This window comes from Haemaphysalis longicornis, unplaced genomic scaffold (genome assembly GCF_048455015.1).
Source record: "Haemaphysalis longicornis isolate Haplotype H1 unplaced genomic scaffold, Haemaphysalis longicornis Haplotype H1 scaffold_9, whole genome shotgun sequence".
Classification (NCBI taxonomy): Eukaryota; Metazoa; Arthropoda; class Arachnida; order Ixodida; family Ixodidae; genus Haemaphysalis; species Haemaphysalis longicornis.
The window spans coordinates 58583222-58601993 of record NW_027526460.1 but is presented as its reverse complement, the minus strand read 5'-3'; the positions used below and the strand labels follow the sequence as shown (position 1 = coordinate 58601993).

Here is an 18772-nt window from a genome sequence, read left to right as displayed (position 1 = left end):
AGTATGAGGACTTTTAGATCTTCGGAACCACGCTTATGAGCTTCAATTTGTGAAGCGTCACAGTCTGGTGCAATCCTTTTAGCCGAAACACTGACGCTGTGTTCCTATTCCTGCTGTGGCCACCAGTACTGGCGTAGCTGCATGCAGCGATGGCAATGAAACCCAGGAAAGACAAATGGCAATGATGGTACAACAATTTTTAAGTTTCACAGCTCTCACGAAGAACCGCGGCTAAGCCACTTGAGCGCTAAAAAACAAAACTGATTGCATGCGAGAATGTTTTATACTGAAGGTTCTGCATGGAGAAAAGTTGCAATGTTCAAAAAAGCTGCAACTACATAACACAAGTTAGCCGCCCGTCGTGCTTCTAGCTAGGATGTATCCAGCAGATATCGCAAGTTAATGCGATTGTAGGGGACGTATGCAAGGCATAAAAGACGTGTTTAAGTTTAAATTAGTTGTTAACTGTACCGGCGCTTCACCTTGTCAACCCCAATAACCATTTTGGTCAATGCAGTTTATCTCTCCCAAAAGAACAGGGCTACGCACTAAATGTGCTGGCGATAAAATACTGATGCTGATTTTAGGCCACGTTTGGTAATACTGCCTTTGGGTATCAACAAGACGGCCTGAATTGCGCAAGACACGTGTTATACACACAATATTTGCTATACTCTTTACGCCTCCCAAGACAAATCGCAATAGCATGGCATGAACAACGTTTGTTGTGCTTAAGCACTTTCAGAATATAACACGTAGTTGTGTTGAACATATCTGCTCCAACACCAGTGCAGCAAACAGGTGAAAGTAGCAAAACCTTCGAAAAGTCACGGTACGAATAATTTATTGATTACGGGCGTCCCGTGAACGCGTATTGGCGTGTCTGTTATGACCGGCAGAATGAGATGAATACGTAATTTCACTTCCTGACTGATGCTCTTCCGGATTGGCTAAAGGATCAAGGGGAGCCTCTGCGGTAGAGTGTTCTCCAGTGTGTCCAGTGTCGGCTGCTCGCGGACGACGGGCACGGCTATAGCAAATAAGGCCAAGTCCCGCTGCGAGCACGACAGCAACCCCGTTGCCTATCGCCACGTACAGGAGTAAACGGTTTTCAGGTGAGTCCTCTTTGCCAGCATTAGTTGAGGGCGCATTGGTCGTGGACTGCTTACTAACCAGCATCGGAAAGCTGACGCTTGCTAGCTTGGACGGCTCCGACCTGCAAACATTGCGGGTAAAGAGAGGCGCAGAGAAAGGGCGTCAACACACAGCCACATAAGCACTTTACTTCGTTCGGTTAGTGCGGTCTTCTTGTCATTGAAGAAGAGCAGAAGTTTTCAGATGCTGAAAAAGATAGCAATGTTTACACACGTCGGAGGGCACGAATATTTTCTGGCTCTACCCTAGCCTATGACTCCCGGTTCGTATACTTTGTGCGGATAAACCTAAGAGAAAGAACCCAAGTAGAGCCGCAAGGCGTTCAGCCGTAGCGATTGTAGTCGCGGCGTAACCCGGAGGCTTCGAAAACTAAGTGGTTTATATTGTTATAAGCGTTCTAAACTCCTGCACCACTGGCGCCTGTCATGCACCTCCAAGGTTGTTCAGTGCAAAGGAAACTGTACGTACGTTTGAGGCTAACTATACGTAATTAACCGGCTGCGCCCCCCTTAGTTTAGTCAGCAACGCTCGTTGTGTTGGCTTTTACGATAGTAAGCAAAAAACGTGGCAGTGCACTGCCGGCACGTATGGAATAAAAAGCAAGCCCCCGCCTCCCCCCTCCCCCAAAAAAAAACAGCCCTCCCGCTGGCGCAGTTACAGGTAGGGGGTGCGCGAACACCGGGAAAGCGGGAAATTCAAATTGGATTCGGTGGCTGAAGTGAGCAGGTAACGACGCCACAGCCCACTCTGGCGAATCCCTGCTCTGCACTTCCGACAGCTTTCACATTGGGTGGAACGGCTTTAATTTTTAGTTCACATGGAAGTTGTAACCGTTGCTGAATTCCCGGCTATTGTAAATGACGAACTAATGACGAACGTGGTTAGTGAAAACAGCTGTACCTCTTGTTTTGTCGAAACAATCCCAAAACCCTTGTATTAAAATTAGCCTCTTAGGCTACTCCACAGTTACAGTGAGTTTTTTAAACGTTATATGTAGTTCACAGTGAAGTTTTAAACGTTGCAGTATTCCTGCCGGCTAATACAGGGTGAACTACGGAACAACTATGTAACAGAAAACGGGTGCAATTCTTGTTTTATAGAAACAACCCGAAACAATAATAATGACGTTGTTTCGCAAGAACAATGCTTTTGTCCTTCCCAGTTTCATTCAGCTCACCGGGATGTATTTGCTCAACTGCAAATTCCAATCAGTCATTTTTTTGTTTCGTGCACTTGTTGGAGTTCGCCCCGATCGACAGAGCCACATAGTGTCGCGCTGTTCCTCCAGCTTCGAGAGCCGAACACACTGAATTTCTTAAAATATTTTTTTCGGCGTTTTCAGCACAAAACATTCACGCACTGTGGACAAAACTGACACATTCTTCGTTTCGTGCTAACGGTGGTGCGCTGTATTAACGTTAAGGCTGGTATCGTGGTAACGCTAGTGCGCCGACTCTCGGGTACTAACTCACGATTGGGCTACGACCGTGAGTTAGTACCCGAGAGTCAAACGGCCTACTCCCTCGCCTGTAACAGCGCGGAGTACCTTGTACCTTAGGACCTCCCAATGTCCGTCCGAGTCCATCCTTGCGCACAACTCGATCAAGCGAAAATAAAGCGAAATTCGAGTTGAGCATTGATTTGCAGTTCATTTAAGGAATGAACACGGTGCGACTCACGGGTCAAATCGAATAATGGTACGGGCGCAAATCGGATGTCACTCGGGGCGCAACTTGGATGTCATTTCGATACCCCGTACTCCGCATACTCGCCATTATCCACGGAGTGGAGATGCTGCCATTTTCTCTTACATGATTCCATTAGTGCTGATGATAACCAGTCTGTAGTGAACGTCGAATGTATCCGTGTCAGGTGGAAACAGGTCTTTGGGCAGGGCTACCGTCAAATGTTGCCGGGTTCTGGGAGGCTGGGGCTTCAACACACCGTCGATTACGTGGTGTACGGGGTTTCCGTGGTAAAAGTTGAACTTAAACACGGTGCTGTTGGTCGACATCCGCAGGTCATACTTGTCAGCTGCGGATCCCAAAAGTACCAAAGTAAATAGACTTGTCCGAGCTGATTCGTGTTTACTCAAAACAAAACGATGGTCAGCTGAACACCTGTATCTGTTGACTTGCCAAGAAGAAAGACCTGCGAATATTATAAATTTTTGCCATTTGAGCCTAGGCATTCAAGGTAGGCTTGAAGCGTCGACTGCTCCATAGGGGATACTCTGTTTCTACCAATGTCATCAGGAAATTAATGACACCATAGTGAAAGAAATAGAGCTTAAGCCCTTTCAAAACATGGTCAGTAAAATACGCGATGCCGTAGTTGTTAATGTTGGAATAGATGTGAAATTTCGAATAACAGTGCCCCGCAGACAGCATAGAGCATGTATTTGCTCAAATTATGGTGTATGATAGCACCCCATGCGTTTAACGTCCAGCAAACGATGGTTCATTCAATAAAATATACAATTTCAGCAAAACTATTTGCTCCCCGGCTACATCGAATGTATTCAGACGTCAGCAATAATGTCTTATGGGGGCACCTAAAAGAAATAGCACGTTGAGTCGCTATTAGGCGGCGTCAAAAAGAAAGCGCCTGCTTACTGTCGGCCTTTCTAGGTGGCGCAGCGATATCATATCGAATCGTTCAGTTAATTTCCGATCATACACGTACCCGCAGTACATTTTTGTGGCACCTACTAAAGCTTGTCTGAAACATTGGGCAGGATTCCACGCACAGGGTCATGCAGGTTGCGATGACGCCAGTCGGCCGACGTGTCTGAATAGTTTTACGGCGGATTTCGGCAGTGGATAGTTAAAAAAAGATTGAACGCTTTCAAAATGACCAACAATAACATTTAACGTCTGCTTTACTGTGAACGTTAAATAAATCGTAGCAATAAATTGACAAGAACGTTGTCTGACCAGTTCCTTCGCAGCCATGATCTCCGGTGCTTCTCCAAGTTAAGTTCACTGCTGGCCGACCATCCCGGAGGTTCGCATAGGTGGCCGTCAGATCGCGGATTATGTCAGGAGGCACCTGCAGGCAGCAGAGTTGGCAGAAGGAACTCGAATAAAACACAATAAATATCATTGTGCAGCCTCGGTCTTTTGGAAAGTGTTGGAAGCAAATTCCAGCAACTGCAATAGCTTGAGCATCTGAATGCTCAAACAATTACCGGTCCTCGCCTGCGAGTAACCCTATACCATCTGTATAAGGGGACGCATATCCTACGCACACTTCATATCGTGCAATAAGCATGGAAATACATGCAATAACACTACCTGGCATACGGCGTGCCGTCACTATGTCGAAAATAATTTCGTTTCTAAGACTGGGAATCACCCTGCTATTGAAGCTTAATAGATCCACTGTGACATTACCATTGTTCCTTCTAGTAGGAGATAGGCAACTGCTTCTTACGAGGAAGTGGGTAGTAGCGCTTGTATTTTTACTCTTAACTAACTCAATACAGGCAAAAAAAAACTCTTTCGACCCCTGGGGGATATTCCATTCTTCTACCTTACACTTTATCAGTGCTCGCTGGATTATATGGGCCCTTACGTGTACACTGGTATAGATATACTCGTGCGATGTGCCAACAGACACAATGTTTATATCGCCGTTTCAGTACACCTGCGGTAAGTTGGGAGTTTTGCCTTGAAAATATTGCACACTTTTACAGTATGAGTTTTTTTACTTCTACACTATTTTGTAGGTATTTTTTTTCAGTATACATTGCGACATCTATTCCGCAAAAGTTCTTTCGAAAGCGATGTTCTTTTTGCTACTTCTAATAACAAATTTTCGTGCCTTGGCTAACGACGGTTCCTAAATATTCCTCAGATTTCTGACGTGCTAGGTCACTACAAATTCCACTTGAGCGAATAAAATGTCGACGATGGCCTGAATGACAACAATATTAAAAAAAGGGCCTCAAAGTATAAAAATAAACTTCGGTCAGCTGTGTTGTTTTGGGGAGAATCGGGGCGGGACTAATGTGACGAATGGCGTTTTATCTTGCTTCCCCGAAATACAAACACTACTAGCAGTCTTCACGTCCGCTACATGCTGAATTATTAAATACCATGCTCTAAATTGCACGATGATCCCTAAAAATCTCTTTCACAGGTTCAGTTCAAGGTTCAGTAAAACAGCATTTCTTACTGCCCAGAATTTGAAGAGTTACTTAGTACGCGAAATGGCAAAAAACCCTCTTTGCTTACACTTAAATTATACTTCTCGAACTCTTTTCCTTATATCGGAATTTTCTACTTTTACGGAGAAACGTGATGGTTTGCTGATATTTGAAATTATAATTTAGCATATACTAGAACCATTGCAAATTTTATTGAATCACAGTATAAATTTCAGTTGGTAACGCATATCTATAGTCGCTAGCTTCAAATTTCTAAATCAAAAATGCTATGTTTCTAAGTAATCACAATTATTTAAACAGGGCATGGTTCCCGCTTATAGGCACGTTTGGCTGATGTTAGCATCGCAAGCAGCAGCGCCGTTTTCTATATCTTGGTGGTTCGGGGGGTAATTTCTTGTAGGAAAGATGCCGCTCATATTACGGGTTCGGTTCGTAACATTCATATTTCCTAAGTGTCGGCGGCCTGTCCTAGAGTGCAACAGATGGGATTATCACGAGTCACGCACGGGCGCCCACACAAATTAGGCATCTAAGGTAACGTCATGGTAGCAAGACCGAGAAGAACGAACAGTTTAAGTGGCGAAGACGAAAATACGCAGCTGTTGATATTTCAGCCGACCAGTCGCAGATAATACAAATGACAGGAAGATAGCGGTGCATTCATAACGGCCATCTTTAGACCGTGTCTCAGTGTCAACCCCATAGATCTTTTGGCACCTCTTGCCGCAGGCAGTGGTTGATAACGGGTAGAGGAATCGCCACTCCTTTACCGAAGCCCTAGCGTGCGGTACACACAACACAACTAGCAGGAAAAGTGCTGCGCTCACAGAGGCCTCTGTCCGGTGCAACGTGCCTATATGTTGGCCTCTGTACCCAGACAATAAGATTGATTGACTGTAGGGTTTAGCCCGCCGACGCAACGCAGGCGATGAGGTGCGCCGTAGTGGAGGGCTCCGGATTAATTTCGACCCCCTGGGGATCTTTAACGTGCACCGAAATCTCCACACACGGGCGGTTTTACTTTTCGCCTTCATCAGAAAAACGGCCGCCGCGGCCGGGAATCGAACCCACGGCCTCATGCTCAGCAGCACAACGCCTTAGCCACTGAGCCAACACGGCGGGTCCCAGACAATAGAGAGTTTTAGCTGACCGTCTTTCACGGTCCACTTCGCACCGATAGCAAGCGGAAGCGCCATTGCGCATGCGTGGTGCGCTTGGCCGCGAATGCCATTGGCTCCGGTTGCGCTGAACGGGCCGCTGAAACCGGAGCGGGGCGTCGAAAACGGTCAGCTAAAACTCTACTAAGGAACGCAATTTTACAGATATGCCCATTTTGAAGACTTACAGATCTATAAGTTCGTACTGTAGTATTTTGTGATCTGAATTACGCTCAGACTCGCAATATTGCCAAATTTTACTACGCTTCATGCACAGACACACCCAAAATTGTTTTGGTGCGTCATGCCCAAATGTCGATAAAATTGTTTACGAATGATTGTTTAATTTATAACACAATGTATAACTCCTCTGGCGTTGATAATCTTCGAAACGACCTTAATAGGATTACTAATTGGTGCAATAACTGGTGTATGCAATTATCGTTTCGAAGTGCAAGAGTATGCAAATATCCAGCCCGACTGATAAAAAAAATGCTTGCCTGTATTTCTTTGATAACATGCCCTTGCTCTCTTTTAACGGCTATGAGAACCTAGTGTTTCACATTTCTAATGACCTTTCTTAGAATACCGACATAGAATACGTTATAAGCAATGCTACCCGCACGCAGGGCTACTTACGCCGCAATTTTCCATCCGATTATAGCTCCCTTAAACTTACCCTGTACAAAAACACTTCTTCGTTACAAATTACGGTACGCATGCGGCTTATGGGATCCTGAACAGGCCGCGGTCACCCATTGCCTGGAATCAATTCACAATCGGACTACTCGCTACATCTTATCATCCTATTCACGTACTGCCAATGTTTGGTCAATAAAAAAAACAGTTAACCTCACGGACCTGTCAGTGCGCCGTAAATGTTCTCGTGTGTGTTTATTTCACAAAGTATACTTTAAAAGAACAACGTATTACCCCGCCTCACTCTATCTCATCTCGAAGGGACCATAGCTGCGAAGTCGGCTTGCCGTCTTGTCGTACTGAGATATACAATGATTCATTTATTCCCAAAACAAGTCTACAATGCAACCACCTCGACGCCGCCATCCCATCCAATACTCATACAACCCTTTCCCAAACTGCTCTACATAACGCCTATTGTTCGTAGAATGTCATAATCAGATTGTGTATTATTTTGCTGTTGTATAAATACAGTCAGACCTCGTTACTACGAAACCCAAATTAACGAATTTCTCAAATTTACCAATATTTTAAGAATCCCCGCCAGACTGCCCATAATTTTATTATAAAAATATTTCATAACTACGAATTTCAGCATAGCGCATATTTCAGTATAACGCACGTAATTTATTTTCCCCGTTGTAATCGAGGGACATCAGTATTACGAATTCGGCTACAAGTAACAGCGTCGTAACCTCTTGTAAAACATAAACCGCCGTTTATTTATGGATTCCCAGAGTTCAGTAGCTACCACCACCACCATGTCGAGTGCCAACTGCTAGCTCCAGCAGAAAGCTGTGGTTTAATGAGCATTATCCTAGCAGGCCTAGCCGCATTTGCCTTTTTTCTCTTTGGTTGTGTTGGGTGACGGTGGTCGGTCGATCGCTCTTCACGCTAATCACGTGTACGGGCACGTATTTCTTTGTTTTGGGTGATTTTGCTACGAAGTTTGTGCGAGACCTAAAGATGAATGCGCCTAGCCACAAAGCAAAGAAGAAGCAATAGCAGCCATATTTAGTGGCGATGACAACGCGAAGGAGGACGACTGTGGTTCACCAAACACCGTAAAAAATGAGATCGTGTTGGACATTCATGCTTTAGTGCACACGAACAAATTCTGCTCTGTCATTGCTCGGCGCAATGACGTAATCGGTGAGGTGTTTGCTAATGAGAAATATGAAGACGCATTTATGGTTGGTACTGCGTGCTCCACGCCCGAGTAGAAAGTAACTGATTTCTTCAAACAAAACTGGTTTGAAGTAAGCGCAACATGTTTATTTGAGAGTTTCCCGGTCAGCGCATTTGCCTACTGCTAATGTACGTCACTTTCATTCCTATGTTTGAGCACTGGCCAATACCAACCAGTTTTTCATTACAACGATATTTCAAAGAAACGAACGATTTTCGGTGGTCCCGCGGGATTTCTTATATCGAGATTTCAGTGTAGTGCCCGTTCATTGCTGTTATACGCGCATCTGAACCATTTCACTGTTGTAAAAACTGCACATTCTGTTCTCTTCTGTTTCACCGCTCATTTCTGTTGCGCCCTATGGGCCCTGAAATTATTTGTAATAAATAAATAAATAAATAAATAAATAAATACCAGAGATACTGTTTGATCCGTTTGGCAGCAGACAAGAGAATACCGAACCACCGCATTTGCAACACCTCGCAAGTTTGCAAACAAAATACGCAATAGATATCGCAGGGCCAATGACGAAACAGTCTATAACGTTACTGCATTTATTACGGTGACTAGAGTGCCAGTTGTGACGTTGTATGCAAAGAATACGCTTTCTTACAAGAAATATGGCAATCTGAATTAGGCTCATTAGAAACGACAACATACCATGTGTAAGCTGGTTGCGTTCGACTCAGACTAGGATAGAACAGTTATCCTACCTCACTACTGTGAAGGTTTATGCTCAAGGGCCACTTAACGGGACATGCATTTCGCTGCGGCGCAGCAGCTGCAGTGATGGCATTAAACATAAATGTGTCTACAAGGCGTTCATTTCAGCCATTTTTGTCTTGTCATTCCTTCAGGCTATTTCTGTGATAAACTCGGGTACACGCAGGTAGCGGTAATTTCTTTGGGCGCGTGTGATGGAAGCAAGCCTATAGACGGCTTCGCTGTTTGTAAACAAACATGAATGCGCCGAACGGCTCGCCCCAGAAGACTTCCGGTGCGGCACATCCGGTAATGGTTTCTAATGGTCGCGGCAGTCGCGGCGGTGTTTGCCTGGTGTGTTTGAGTTTGTTGCTGTATTATTTCTGGCGCATTCCTTAAGATGTGTTTATAGCGATGTCTAGCGACTACATGACTACTACTGTGACAACACTATTAACAATGTCGTAATAATGAACACCACTTTTTCACATACGAAGGGGTGTGTACGGTACGCCACTTCACATAAACGGAACCTACGCTTCATCAGACGTATTTTAGGCTGCATAAAATGGGCTAGTTGACATACTCAAACGTTTGGCACACAACATCACGATAAATCGCTTTTTACTGCGCCTGTGTCACAATGAGCAGTTTTGATAGAGATCGGCGCCGATCGGAATCGGTCGCGATCTAATGTGTTCAGTGTGACTGAGATAACAAAACGTACTCATTATGTGATGACGTCAGGTGCGGCTGAGTCACGAGAACAACTATGGTTTACTGGCTAGCACACTATTAATGAATCAATCTTTCGAGTTAACCCGCCTACATGTAGTCCGCGCTCACACGGAAAGGTAAATTAACTGGAGTACGACGATTTCCATTGGCGGCAACACGACAACCTACGAGTCAGTTGCTCGGACCGATGAAAACTCACTCGCAGGCGTCGCTCTCATAAATAAAAAGCAAATGTAACGGCGCCACTGTAATTAGCAACAAAACGTGGGCAACGCGACGTATACGCTGTGCGGCGATTCATGCTGAGCGCGTTTACTTTGGTGTCCCGAGTGTTGATTCGAACAGTACACATCCCTGATAATTAAGCCTCTAACTACAAGAAACACCTTTACAATGTATTTTCGGCGTTAGCATGCAGCTTTGCTGTCCAACTAAAGCGTCACCGCGGACTCTGTTATGGGTGGAACACGACTGCGTCCGACGTGTTTCTTGTAACTGGGGGCCTTAGACTAACGTCTGAGCATCGCCTCTGTGCAATTGAAGCATACATCTATAGGGCCTTACTTCCCTTTGATGAAGTGGGCAGAACAAATCTGCGCGCTATTTGTGGGCGTCCAGTTTTCCCGCTTGATCGCTGCAAGCCAGGCAGCGCCTTCATCTTCTGCTTTCATCTCTCGGGAAACAGATCGTTCTGACTTCCGATAGCAAATTTGTTCCGGAACGCAGACTGCATCCCGGCACAACACAGCAGTGTCCGAGTCGCGAGCGCTTCATCGGAATAATTTTATCCGCCGAAAATACCGAAACACAAGCAGCTGCCGCCACCAACGCAGGCTGAAACCAGGGTAAAACAATGTAAACAGGAAGCTTTCTAGGGGACGTTTCCGGTGAACGCACAATGTTGCCAGAGAGCGGCGAGCGCTGGCGAAACCATCCATATCGGTGCGACGCAGCCATTGGTCCCCGGAATACAAAATCAAGCACCAGGTGGTCTATTTGGGTGTTCCGGGGCTATTCAGTAGGCACGAAAAATGTCCTGTTACACGTTCCTATAGTTATGGCCCAGAGAATGTAGAGACGTGATCTCACAAGGCCCTCTAATACCCCTGCCGACACGACGCTTATTTGCATGTATTTTGAAAATATGCTCCGGTACATTCACAAAACGCTTCGTAAAAAGCAACATACGCTTGCAGAGTGTATAAAGCTGTAAAACCACTTGCAATGACTTTATAAAAATATGAAGTCGCAAAAAGGGTTAGAGTTTTGCCCTGCAAGTTCTAAACGAACACGAAACCAGGACTTCGGAAATTTAAAACCCTTGTTGTCTTGCTGTTCTGTTACAGGACACAAAAGCCTAATTTCTGCATCGGTATGGAAAATGTACAATACCCAAACCATGTAGCATCGGTAGGTACGAAAAATGTCCTGTTGCACGTTCCTACGCCCCTGGCCCAGGGAATGCAGAAACGTGATCTCACAAGGCCCTCTAATACCCCTGCGGCCACGACGCATTTTTCGTACCATGAATATTGAAGACAATTCCATGTATGCAGTATGTCACCGAAAATTTTCCCATTACTGCCAGGGACACGCGTGGGAAAACTTTTGCAAACAGCGTAAACTGGACAAAACCATAAAAGGTAATTTAGCACTCCTTAGGATAAAGGAATGCAAGCCTTTGTAAAATTGCCGAACCTTTGTAGTGGTTACTCTTATCGTCGCTCCCCCACAAATGTTTTTCTCTAAACAAGGAGAATACTTTTTTCCCGTCTTTTGCCAGATTTAAGCCATACGCGACTGGTTTTTTATAGAAAATTATTAAATTCAATTTCCCTCATTCTCACTCCTCGTAGGTGCCCCCTTCGAGACAACGCGTTATTCTTCATATTTCGTTGCTGCTCGTGAAGATGGTCCAGGTGACGTGTTTTGTTTTTGTTTGCTTTAGGTTGCCTTAGTTCCACAAAAGTTTCAAGCGTTTGTTTTTTGCGTTTGCTACTGTAAAAACAATCATTCGGGACCCGCTAATTGAGAGGCCGTTGGTGCCCAGTACTTGCTTTGACCATAAAACGAGAGCTATTGTCCTCGCACTGAACAACGTAGAGAAGTACAAGCTATTTCAGCTCTGTGCAGACATTTCTGAGCTTGTTATTAAACCCGTATTGTTGGCCACTTTGTTGGCCATCTGTGGGGCTCAACAGTACATGATATGCGACCTGAAAGCTTAGCTTAGGTTTGAGAATAATGACCGCGTAACACGCCAAAGGCATAACACGTTTTAGGCATAACACGTCAAAGGCAAAAACAGTTATCACCATCGAGCTGGAAACTTAACTAAGTTAACCTTTCAGGTAGCATATCATGTACTGTTTAGTCCTACAGAAGGCCAACAAAGCAGCCAACAATACAGGTTTAAAAACAAGCTGAGAAATGTTTGCACAGAGCTGAAATAGCTTATACTTGTCTACGTTGTTCAGCGCTTAACTTAGGTTTGAGAATAATAACGGGTAACACGCCAAAGGCATAACACGTTTTAGGCATAACACGTGAAAGGCAAAGGAGTCATCACCATCGAGCTGAAAGCTTAACTAATACGTCTTATATATTAAGTGTGGCAGAAGACGTCAAGACAAAACAAGTGAGCAATAGAGTTGGTATAGGTGTTCTCCGAACCTGTGTACCCTCGTCTATGTTATAGCTGCGAGAATGGGATGTTCTTGAACCCGCAAATAAACGAGCAATTCCAGGCGCTATAAAAACAATTTTTTTAAGTTTCTTACGGACATTGTAGCTATTTTAAACCTAATAAGATAGACAGTTTTACCGTATCCCGCGTGTTTTACTGCACACTTAGGAGCAAATAGTCGTACATGTCTTATAAACTGCTGCGATGCAACATACGCTTGGGGCATATGTTGCGCTTGGACAGTGTAGTTTAAACCTGGTTATATAGACAGTTTTACTGTTCTGGCGGGTTTTACAGCACGCTTAGGATCAAACAGTCGTGCGTGTATTAATAAACTGCGACGATGCAACATATGCTTGGGGCATGGTCGAGCGAACTGTGAAAAAGGGACCTTTTATCAAAATAACAAGAAATAGGAAATTTTGGTATAGATCGTGATATGATTTCCTGTCATATTTGATACTCTGGCCCTTTCATTCCAAATGGCACAGTCTAATGGCCGTGCGAAACGGCGACTTCAGTGCATGTCATATAAGAGGATGTTTATTATTAGAGTGGAACACGTAATGTTGCAGAATTGAAAAAAAAAAACGCAAGGTCACAAGTGACAGTTTTCGGTTTCTTGTAATTCTCAAGTTTTACCTGGTCCAATATTAAAAATAAAGGAAGTTAACTGCGTCTTCCCGGTTGCACCTGTTTTATGCTTTGGAGTATTAACACACGGTCTTTGTACTGAATCTGAGGGTGCCAAAATCTCGTAGAGTTGTCCTGAAGGGTTCCTTTTTAGTACGGCGAAGCAGCATACCTCTAACCAGCCAAGGAAATTTTTGTGTACGCGCTAGCAGAACTCTCCCAGGCTACCACTGGCTACACAAACATACCAGGCTATTACTGACTTCTGGCTCTACCCCTGGCTACATAAAAAAATCACACATCTCTACGCCGTGAATGAGGACGAGGGTGCGAAGCACTGGGACGCAAGTTATGTATTGTCTGTGTGATGAGCGTCATCGTCCGTGCGTGCTGATGCACTATTAGTTTTAAATGATTTTGAGGTGCAGTAAATGCACTGTAAATGACAAGCGCCACACAAAAGTCAATTCGCGTCCCAGTATTTCGCACCCTCGGCATCGTTCACGGCGTCTTTTTCCGCGAATTCTCCGTAGACTGTTTAGGGTTGTTGCTTTATTTTTGCTATTTGTACCCTTTGAAATTCGCGCTCTTTGCTACTGCAGTTACCGGCGCTATCCCAAGATGGGCGGGTATGGTACTACAGTGTGCGCCGCTCTCGATAGATGGCGTACAATGCTCTGCGCACGTAAAGCCCCTTGCGCACGGACAACTCTAGACATCGGCTCGGACATTGCGAGGTCCTAAAGGGCTTCGCCCTTAAAAACTGCTGGCACCGCCATTGATCTAACCTGGCCCGCATAGAGAAGAGGAGCGAGAGACCACCGCCTTTCCGACTAAGCTACGCCCAAATGTGGAGACCGAAGACGTAGACGGGGGTTTGTATTCAGCGTTTGGGGAAGGCGAGGCCGCTCTTTGGCGCCGACACAAAGAACAAGAATAAAGGGAAGCAGTGAGAGTTGACGACAAAGACGGGAGTGTCGCACTCCTCACCATTTCAAAGACGTTAAATGTGGCCGCCTGAAACGGCGTGTTCCAAACTGCGCAGTAAGGCTCCGCACGGTCGAAATTAATCAAGCAAAAAAGACCAGAACTCCCGCTCGCGCTGTTCAGGCAGTGTGCGTACCGGCACTGCGAAGGCGGGAAATTTGAATTGCACTCTATACACTCCATACACCTCCATTCAATTAATCAAGGGAGGAGTGAGACAGTGAGGCGAAGAGCGTGATGGGTGGTATTAGTGAGCAGACGCCAGATGAATTCGAGTGACGCCGCACGGGTAATCATTGTGGGTGTCATTTACAGCTTCGCAGTACAACCACCTTCACATCGTAGATTGGAGCCAATTTTTTTGTTTCACTGCTTTCGTACGAAGAAGCTGTCATTTTTAAAGCCTGTATTTTGTTATCACGACAAGAAATTCAGCCAACCAACGTTAAATCCATAAAAAAGGCAACATTTCACCGGAACAGAATGCACATAATTCCTTACCTGGTCGTCCTTGAGGTTCCCGGTTATATCTACGGAAAATGATACAGCCAATTGAAATTCACCCGGTGAAATACTTGGGATATGCTTAGCAGCAGCAGGACTCTGGCGGGAGGCCATTATCGCAGCTGCCTCGTCTGGCTGTATCTCCGGCGAACTCAAAAAGGACTGCGCCAGATTGATGCTTCCATCTGCACACATACGTTTAGAAGAGGGGAAACATGACGATGAAGAGGCGTACATTCATACCAAAGAAGTTTGCAGAAACTGCGACGCTGCCATGTCAAACAAAACTGAGCGTTGGCAAGAACAACCACATTCAAACAATTCTTTAGCGAAAGCTGGTTCACACGTCTGTGTCTTATTTGAAAATTACGTAAGTCGTATAATAAACAGAAAGTTTCCTGCGAGAACTCAAAATTTTGTATGCCGAAAACTATGTTAGATACGGATATTTTTCTATTCTGTTCGGAATCTGGCGGCACTCCAAACTTATTATGTGCCGGTAAGCCGAAGGAAGATAATGAGACTGGAGATCACCTATAGTAGCTCCTTAATTCGCTTTCTGAGAACACGTTGCTGCTTGACGCTTGATCAACCAAGCGGTTATCACATGCCAGCTCATATTCACCCTGATAAGGAAGAACGACAACACTTTTTTGCCTGACAGATGGCGCCAGCGCCTCGACGGCCGTCCAGTGCTCTGATCTGGGATAGCGTGCTAGGGTACAAGAGCCGAGGACGAGGACGAAAGGGGTGTTGTAAGAAATACCGCAGCCATCACATCGGCTTTCCTGCTATGGACGCCGTACAGTTGGAAGGCCCCAGTGTTGTCGCGGGCGAACGCCGGCCCGTAGGCGCTATTGGAACAGCGGGCGCAGAAGGACTAGGATGTCAGCGCGAGCTGGCCCATGAAGGCCACAAACAGCTCTGCTGTTTGATCAGGCTTTACAGGCGTGGAAGTGGCTTTACTTTTTTTCACTGGAAAAGGGGGAACATTTCCAGATTCGCAGGCCATTTGTACAAGCGTTGAACCCAGTTCAACGCTTGTACAAATGTATTATGCACAATGCTGGTACAATGCAGCACTGAGGGGCCATGCAGACAAAACACAAGTTTGTTTTATTCGAAAGATTTCGTGCTTTATAGTGGCGCCACCGCTTGTCCGGATGCAAACGATGTTCTTTAACCTTAGAAATTAAATATAGTTCAAATATTGATTTTCCCACTAAATCGTGTGTTTTCGTGGTCTGCAATGACATCCCAGGAACCGGCCACTCGAAGCCTTGTTTACCGTTAGTTAATCTAGATGGCGCCACCTAACCGCGGCAAGCCGTTTTCTGCCTTTGGTTCGTTTGTTACCATATTTAAACCTGGCCCGTTCTTGTTCGGGGAGAAAATAACCATTTCGTGAAACAAAGTGCTCGCTCAACAAATATGTTCACGTAAGACACCGTTGCTTGCGTCAATCGGCCAGTGTCGTCTGAGACAACCCCAGTGCCCCGCAGTCCTGTGCAGCTAAACCAAGCATAGTGCGCGCAGTAGCAACAGCGTAGGGATCGGTACTTCTATGTTTACGTGTGCTTTCCTAACTTCCACTGATTGTCCCACCATTCTTACTGCTTCAAAAAAAATGTGCTCTAAATATAAGTGCACATAGCTCGTTTAGGAAGCTTATAAGAGCTCCCTAATTTGCTTTTGATTTTGCCGGTATGTGCCAATCGCAGGGCTGGTGGGTAAGACATCATAGGTTCTGTTGCGCGAAATGAGCTAGTAGGTCGCATGGTCATTTCCTTTTTTCCTAATTATATAGGTTATTTGAGCGAAGTTTACGTTAACAGTGGTGTCAGAAGGATTCTAACGAGGCAGTTTTTTTAATGAAGCCAATTTATGTTTGTCTTCATGGCCCCTTTAAACATAGGATTGTATTTTACGAGTTCAATTCATTAAACATACTTTGGTAGTGCAAACCTTGAAATTCAGAGATCATGCATTGTGTACAAAACTTTATTTACCCAGTATTTCAGGAACGTTTTCGTCCTTAATTTGCTATCCTCAAAATGGAGACTTTTCAAAGGACCACTGGGGGCACAATTACTTTTACAGCGGACGTCTCTATGACCAGGGTTTCCTGGAGTTTTCATGCCCTTCAACAAATCTGCGTGCGCCAAAATCACTACGTCTTTCATCCAAAAACTTTTTTCTATGCAATATCATACATTGCTTATCACTTGAGTGTGTATTTTCAGAACAGTAGTTATCGATAGGCACTTCTGTGCATAATGGCGGTTTGTCACAAACCTGCCCCTGTTCGAACCACCTCGGCCGTTTGTATTCGCTCACACCGTCGTCTCTTTGCTGTGCTTCCAAAAACTTGCCGGTATAGTTTCCTTTAGCGCTTGTTGGATGGCGTTACCGTCAACCGTGACTACATCAAAACTGCTTTCGCGACGTCGGGAATTTCCAGGTTAGTCAAACGTGCAAAGGCTCTCTGTTTAAACGTGCCGTCCCCGATTCTTGACCACCAAAGGGTAATTTATCGTCCAATTTCTCACCACCTGCAGACATTGAATGGCGCATAAGAAGGGTTGCTCGCCATATGACTTCGGTCAAAACTTCGTACCTCTCGCTAAATTTTGTGTCCCCTGAGCTTCCCTGGTCATACCCTTCACAGAGTACACCAGCTCAAGGTTTTTTTTTTGTTTTAACTCAGAGATCATGCACATAGTAGCCAAACGTGAAAAATAATACGTACGTGCACTTAATAAGAAAACATGCACGTTTATTGCTGCCAAACGATGGCTCCTTAGCTGGTAAATAACTGGCCCATGCTAACAATACCCTGCCGTATCCCTATTCCCTATCCCTATTCCGTATCCCTATCGCTTTTCCGGCGTTTAAATGAACATCGCAAAGCACCCGCAGCGAGCAGAGCACTCACTGTTTCGATCGCTGTCATCATGCTGCATGCCTCTACTCAGTGGCTTTTCCTTTCGTCCCACACACGGGGGGCCAATTTCAACTGGTCTTCATAGCATGTTGGTGTGGGGATTCCGGTGCAAACTCGGACCACTATCATCGCCATTCATGAAAAGACGTTCACGGTGGAGCTTTCCCAAGAGCTGTTGCCACCTGGGAGTCGGTGTGCATTATGCACGCGCTATTGATAAGAGAACTAGTAAAAGCTAAATGTGGGCGAGTCCGTTCGGCATACTTTTAATGGGTAACGTGTAGATAAACCCGCCCAAAAGTAGGAACCATAACGGGCAAAGGACTGTCTGTTGTGGTGGTTTCTGCTTTTGTGCCTGTTTTTCTTGAGCCTTTAACCTTTTCGAGTGATCAAAGTTGACGGACGTCTTGATTATAGTCTCTTGCGGTAATATTCGCGCACGTGAGCTGATGAGAGCATGGTGCATGTATGTACCACTCAAACGCACTGTGCTGGTGATGAACCACAAAACGCCGAATGCCACTAGAAAGAGAGGGAGAGAGAGAGAGAGAGAGAGAGAGAGAGAGAGAGAGAGAGAGAGAGAGAGAGAGAGAGAGAGAGTTAGCCTTTTTTTACATCAAGAACACGTTTGGTCAAGTGGGGGAAGCGTGAGTAGAAAGTCTGTTGTTCGTATCTTGGGATATCTAGAAAATTGACAGTTCGAGTTGAAGCTGGTTGGCTCCTTACGAAGGCGGAAGAGGCCACGTGGGGTGGGGAGGGCAGTCTCACGGGTCTAAACGGCTTGCGCTAGACGGCTTTCTAGAAAGTAGTGCGCAAATAAAGTCAGCGTGGAGGGTTCCAGTGTACGAGGGTCGATGGATGGGCAGGAGGCATTTGGAGGAAGGTTGAAGGTTCTGTAAAGCGTAAATTCGGTCAGTGTCAAATGAGGTGCTGGAGATAGGCGGGTGTGAGGGAGGCGCAGAGGGGACATCGAGGCGGCAGGGATGGGGTGTACCATTTGCGGAATGTCTCTCGGATTAAGCTAGCATTGGCAAAATATCTGTTTATAAATATTTACACGTATCTTGGGAGCGGGGGAAGAGCAGATAAAAAGCCGGTTGGAGTGAAGGTCTTGAGGAGGCGGTCTTTTTTTCTTTTTTGTACAGAAGAATATGTATGGCTGGCGGTAATGACTCAGGAGGCGGAGGAACCAAGTCGAGTAGCAGTG

At 45.3% G+C, this 18772-nt stretch overlaps 1 protein-coding gene across 1 annotated transcript in view; it reads right to left on the bottom strand.

Moving 5' to 3' along the window:
• Positions 1–56: 56 nt before the first annotated feature.
• LOC144153970 (uncharacterized) overlaps positions 57–18772 on the bottom strand; it is a 98190-nt gene continuing 79474 nt past the window's right edge. Inside the window, exons 5-7 of the mRNA XM_077685773.1 lie at positions 4092–4206; positions 2967–3189; positions 57–1216 (exon numbers count right to left, since the gene is read on the bottom strand). Of these exons, the coding sequence (XP_077541899.1) occupies positions 4196–4206 (11 nt within the window). The 3' untranslated portion in view covers positions 57–1216; positions 2967–3189; positions 4092–4195. The remainder of the gene's footprint in view (positions 1217–2966; positions 3190–4091; positions 4207–18772) is intronic.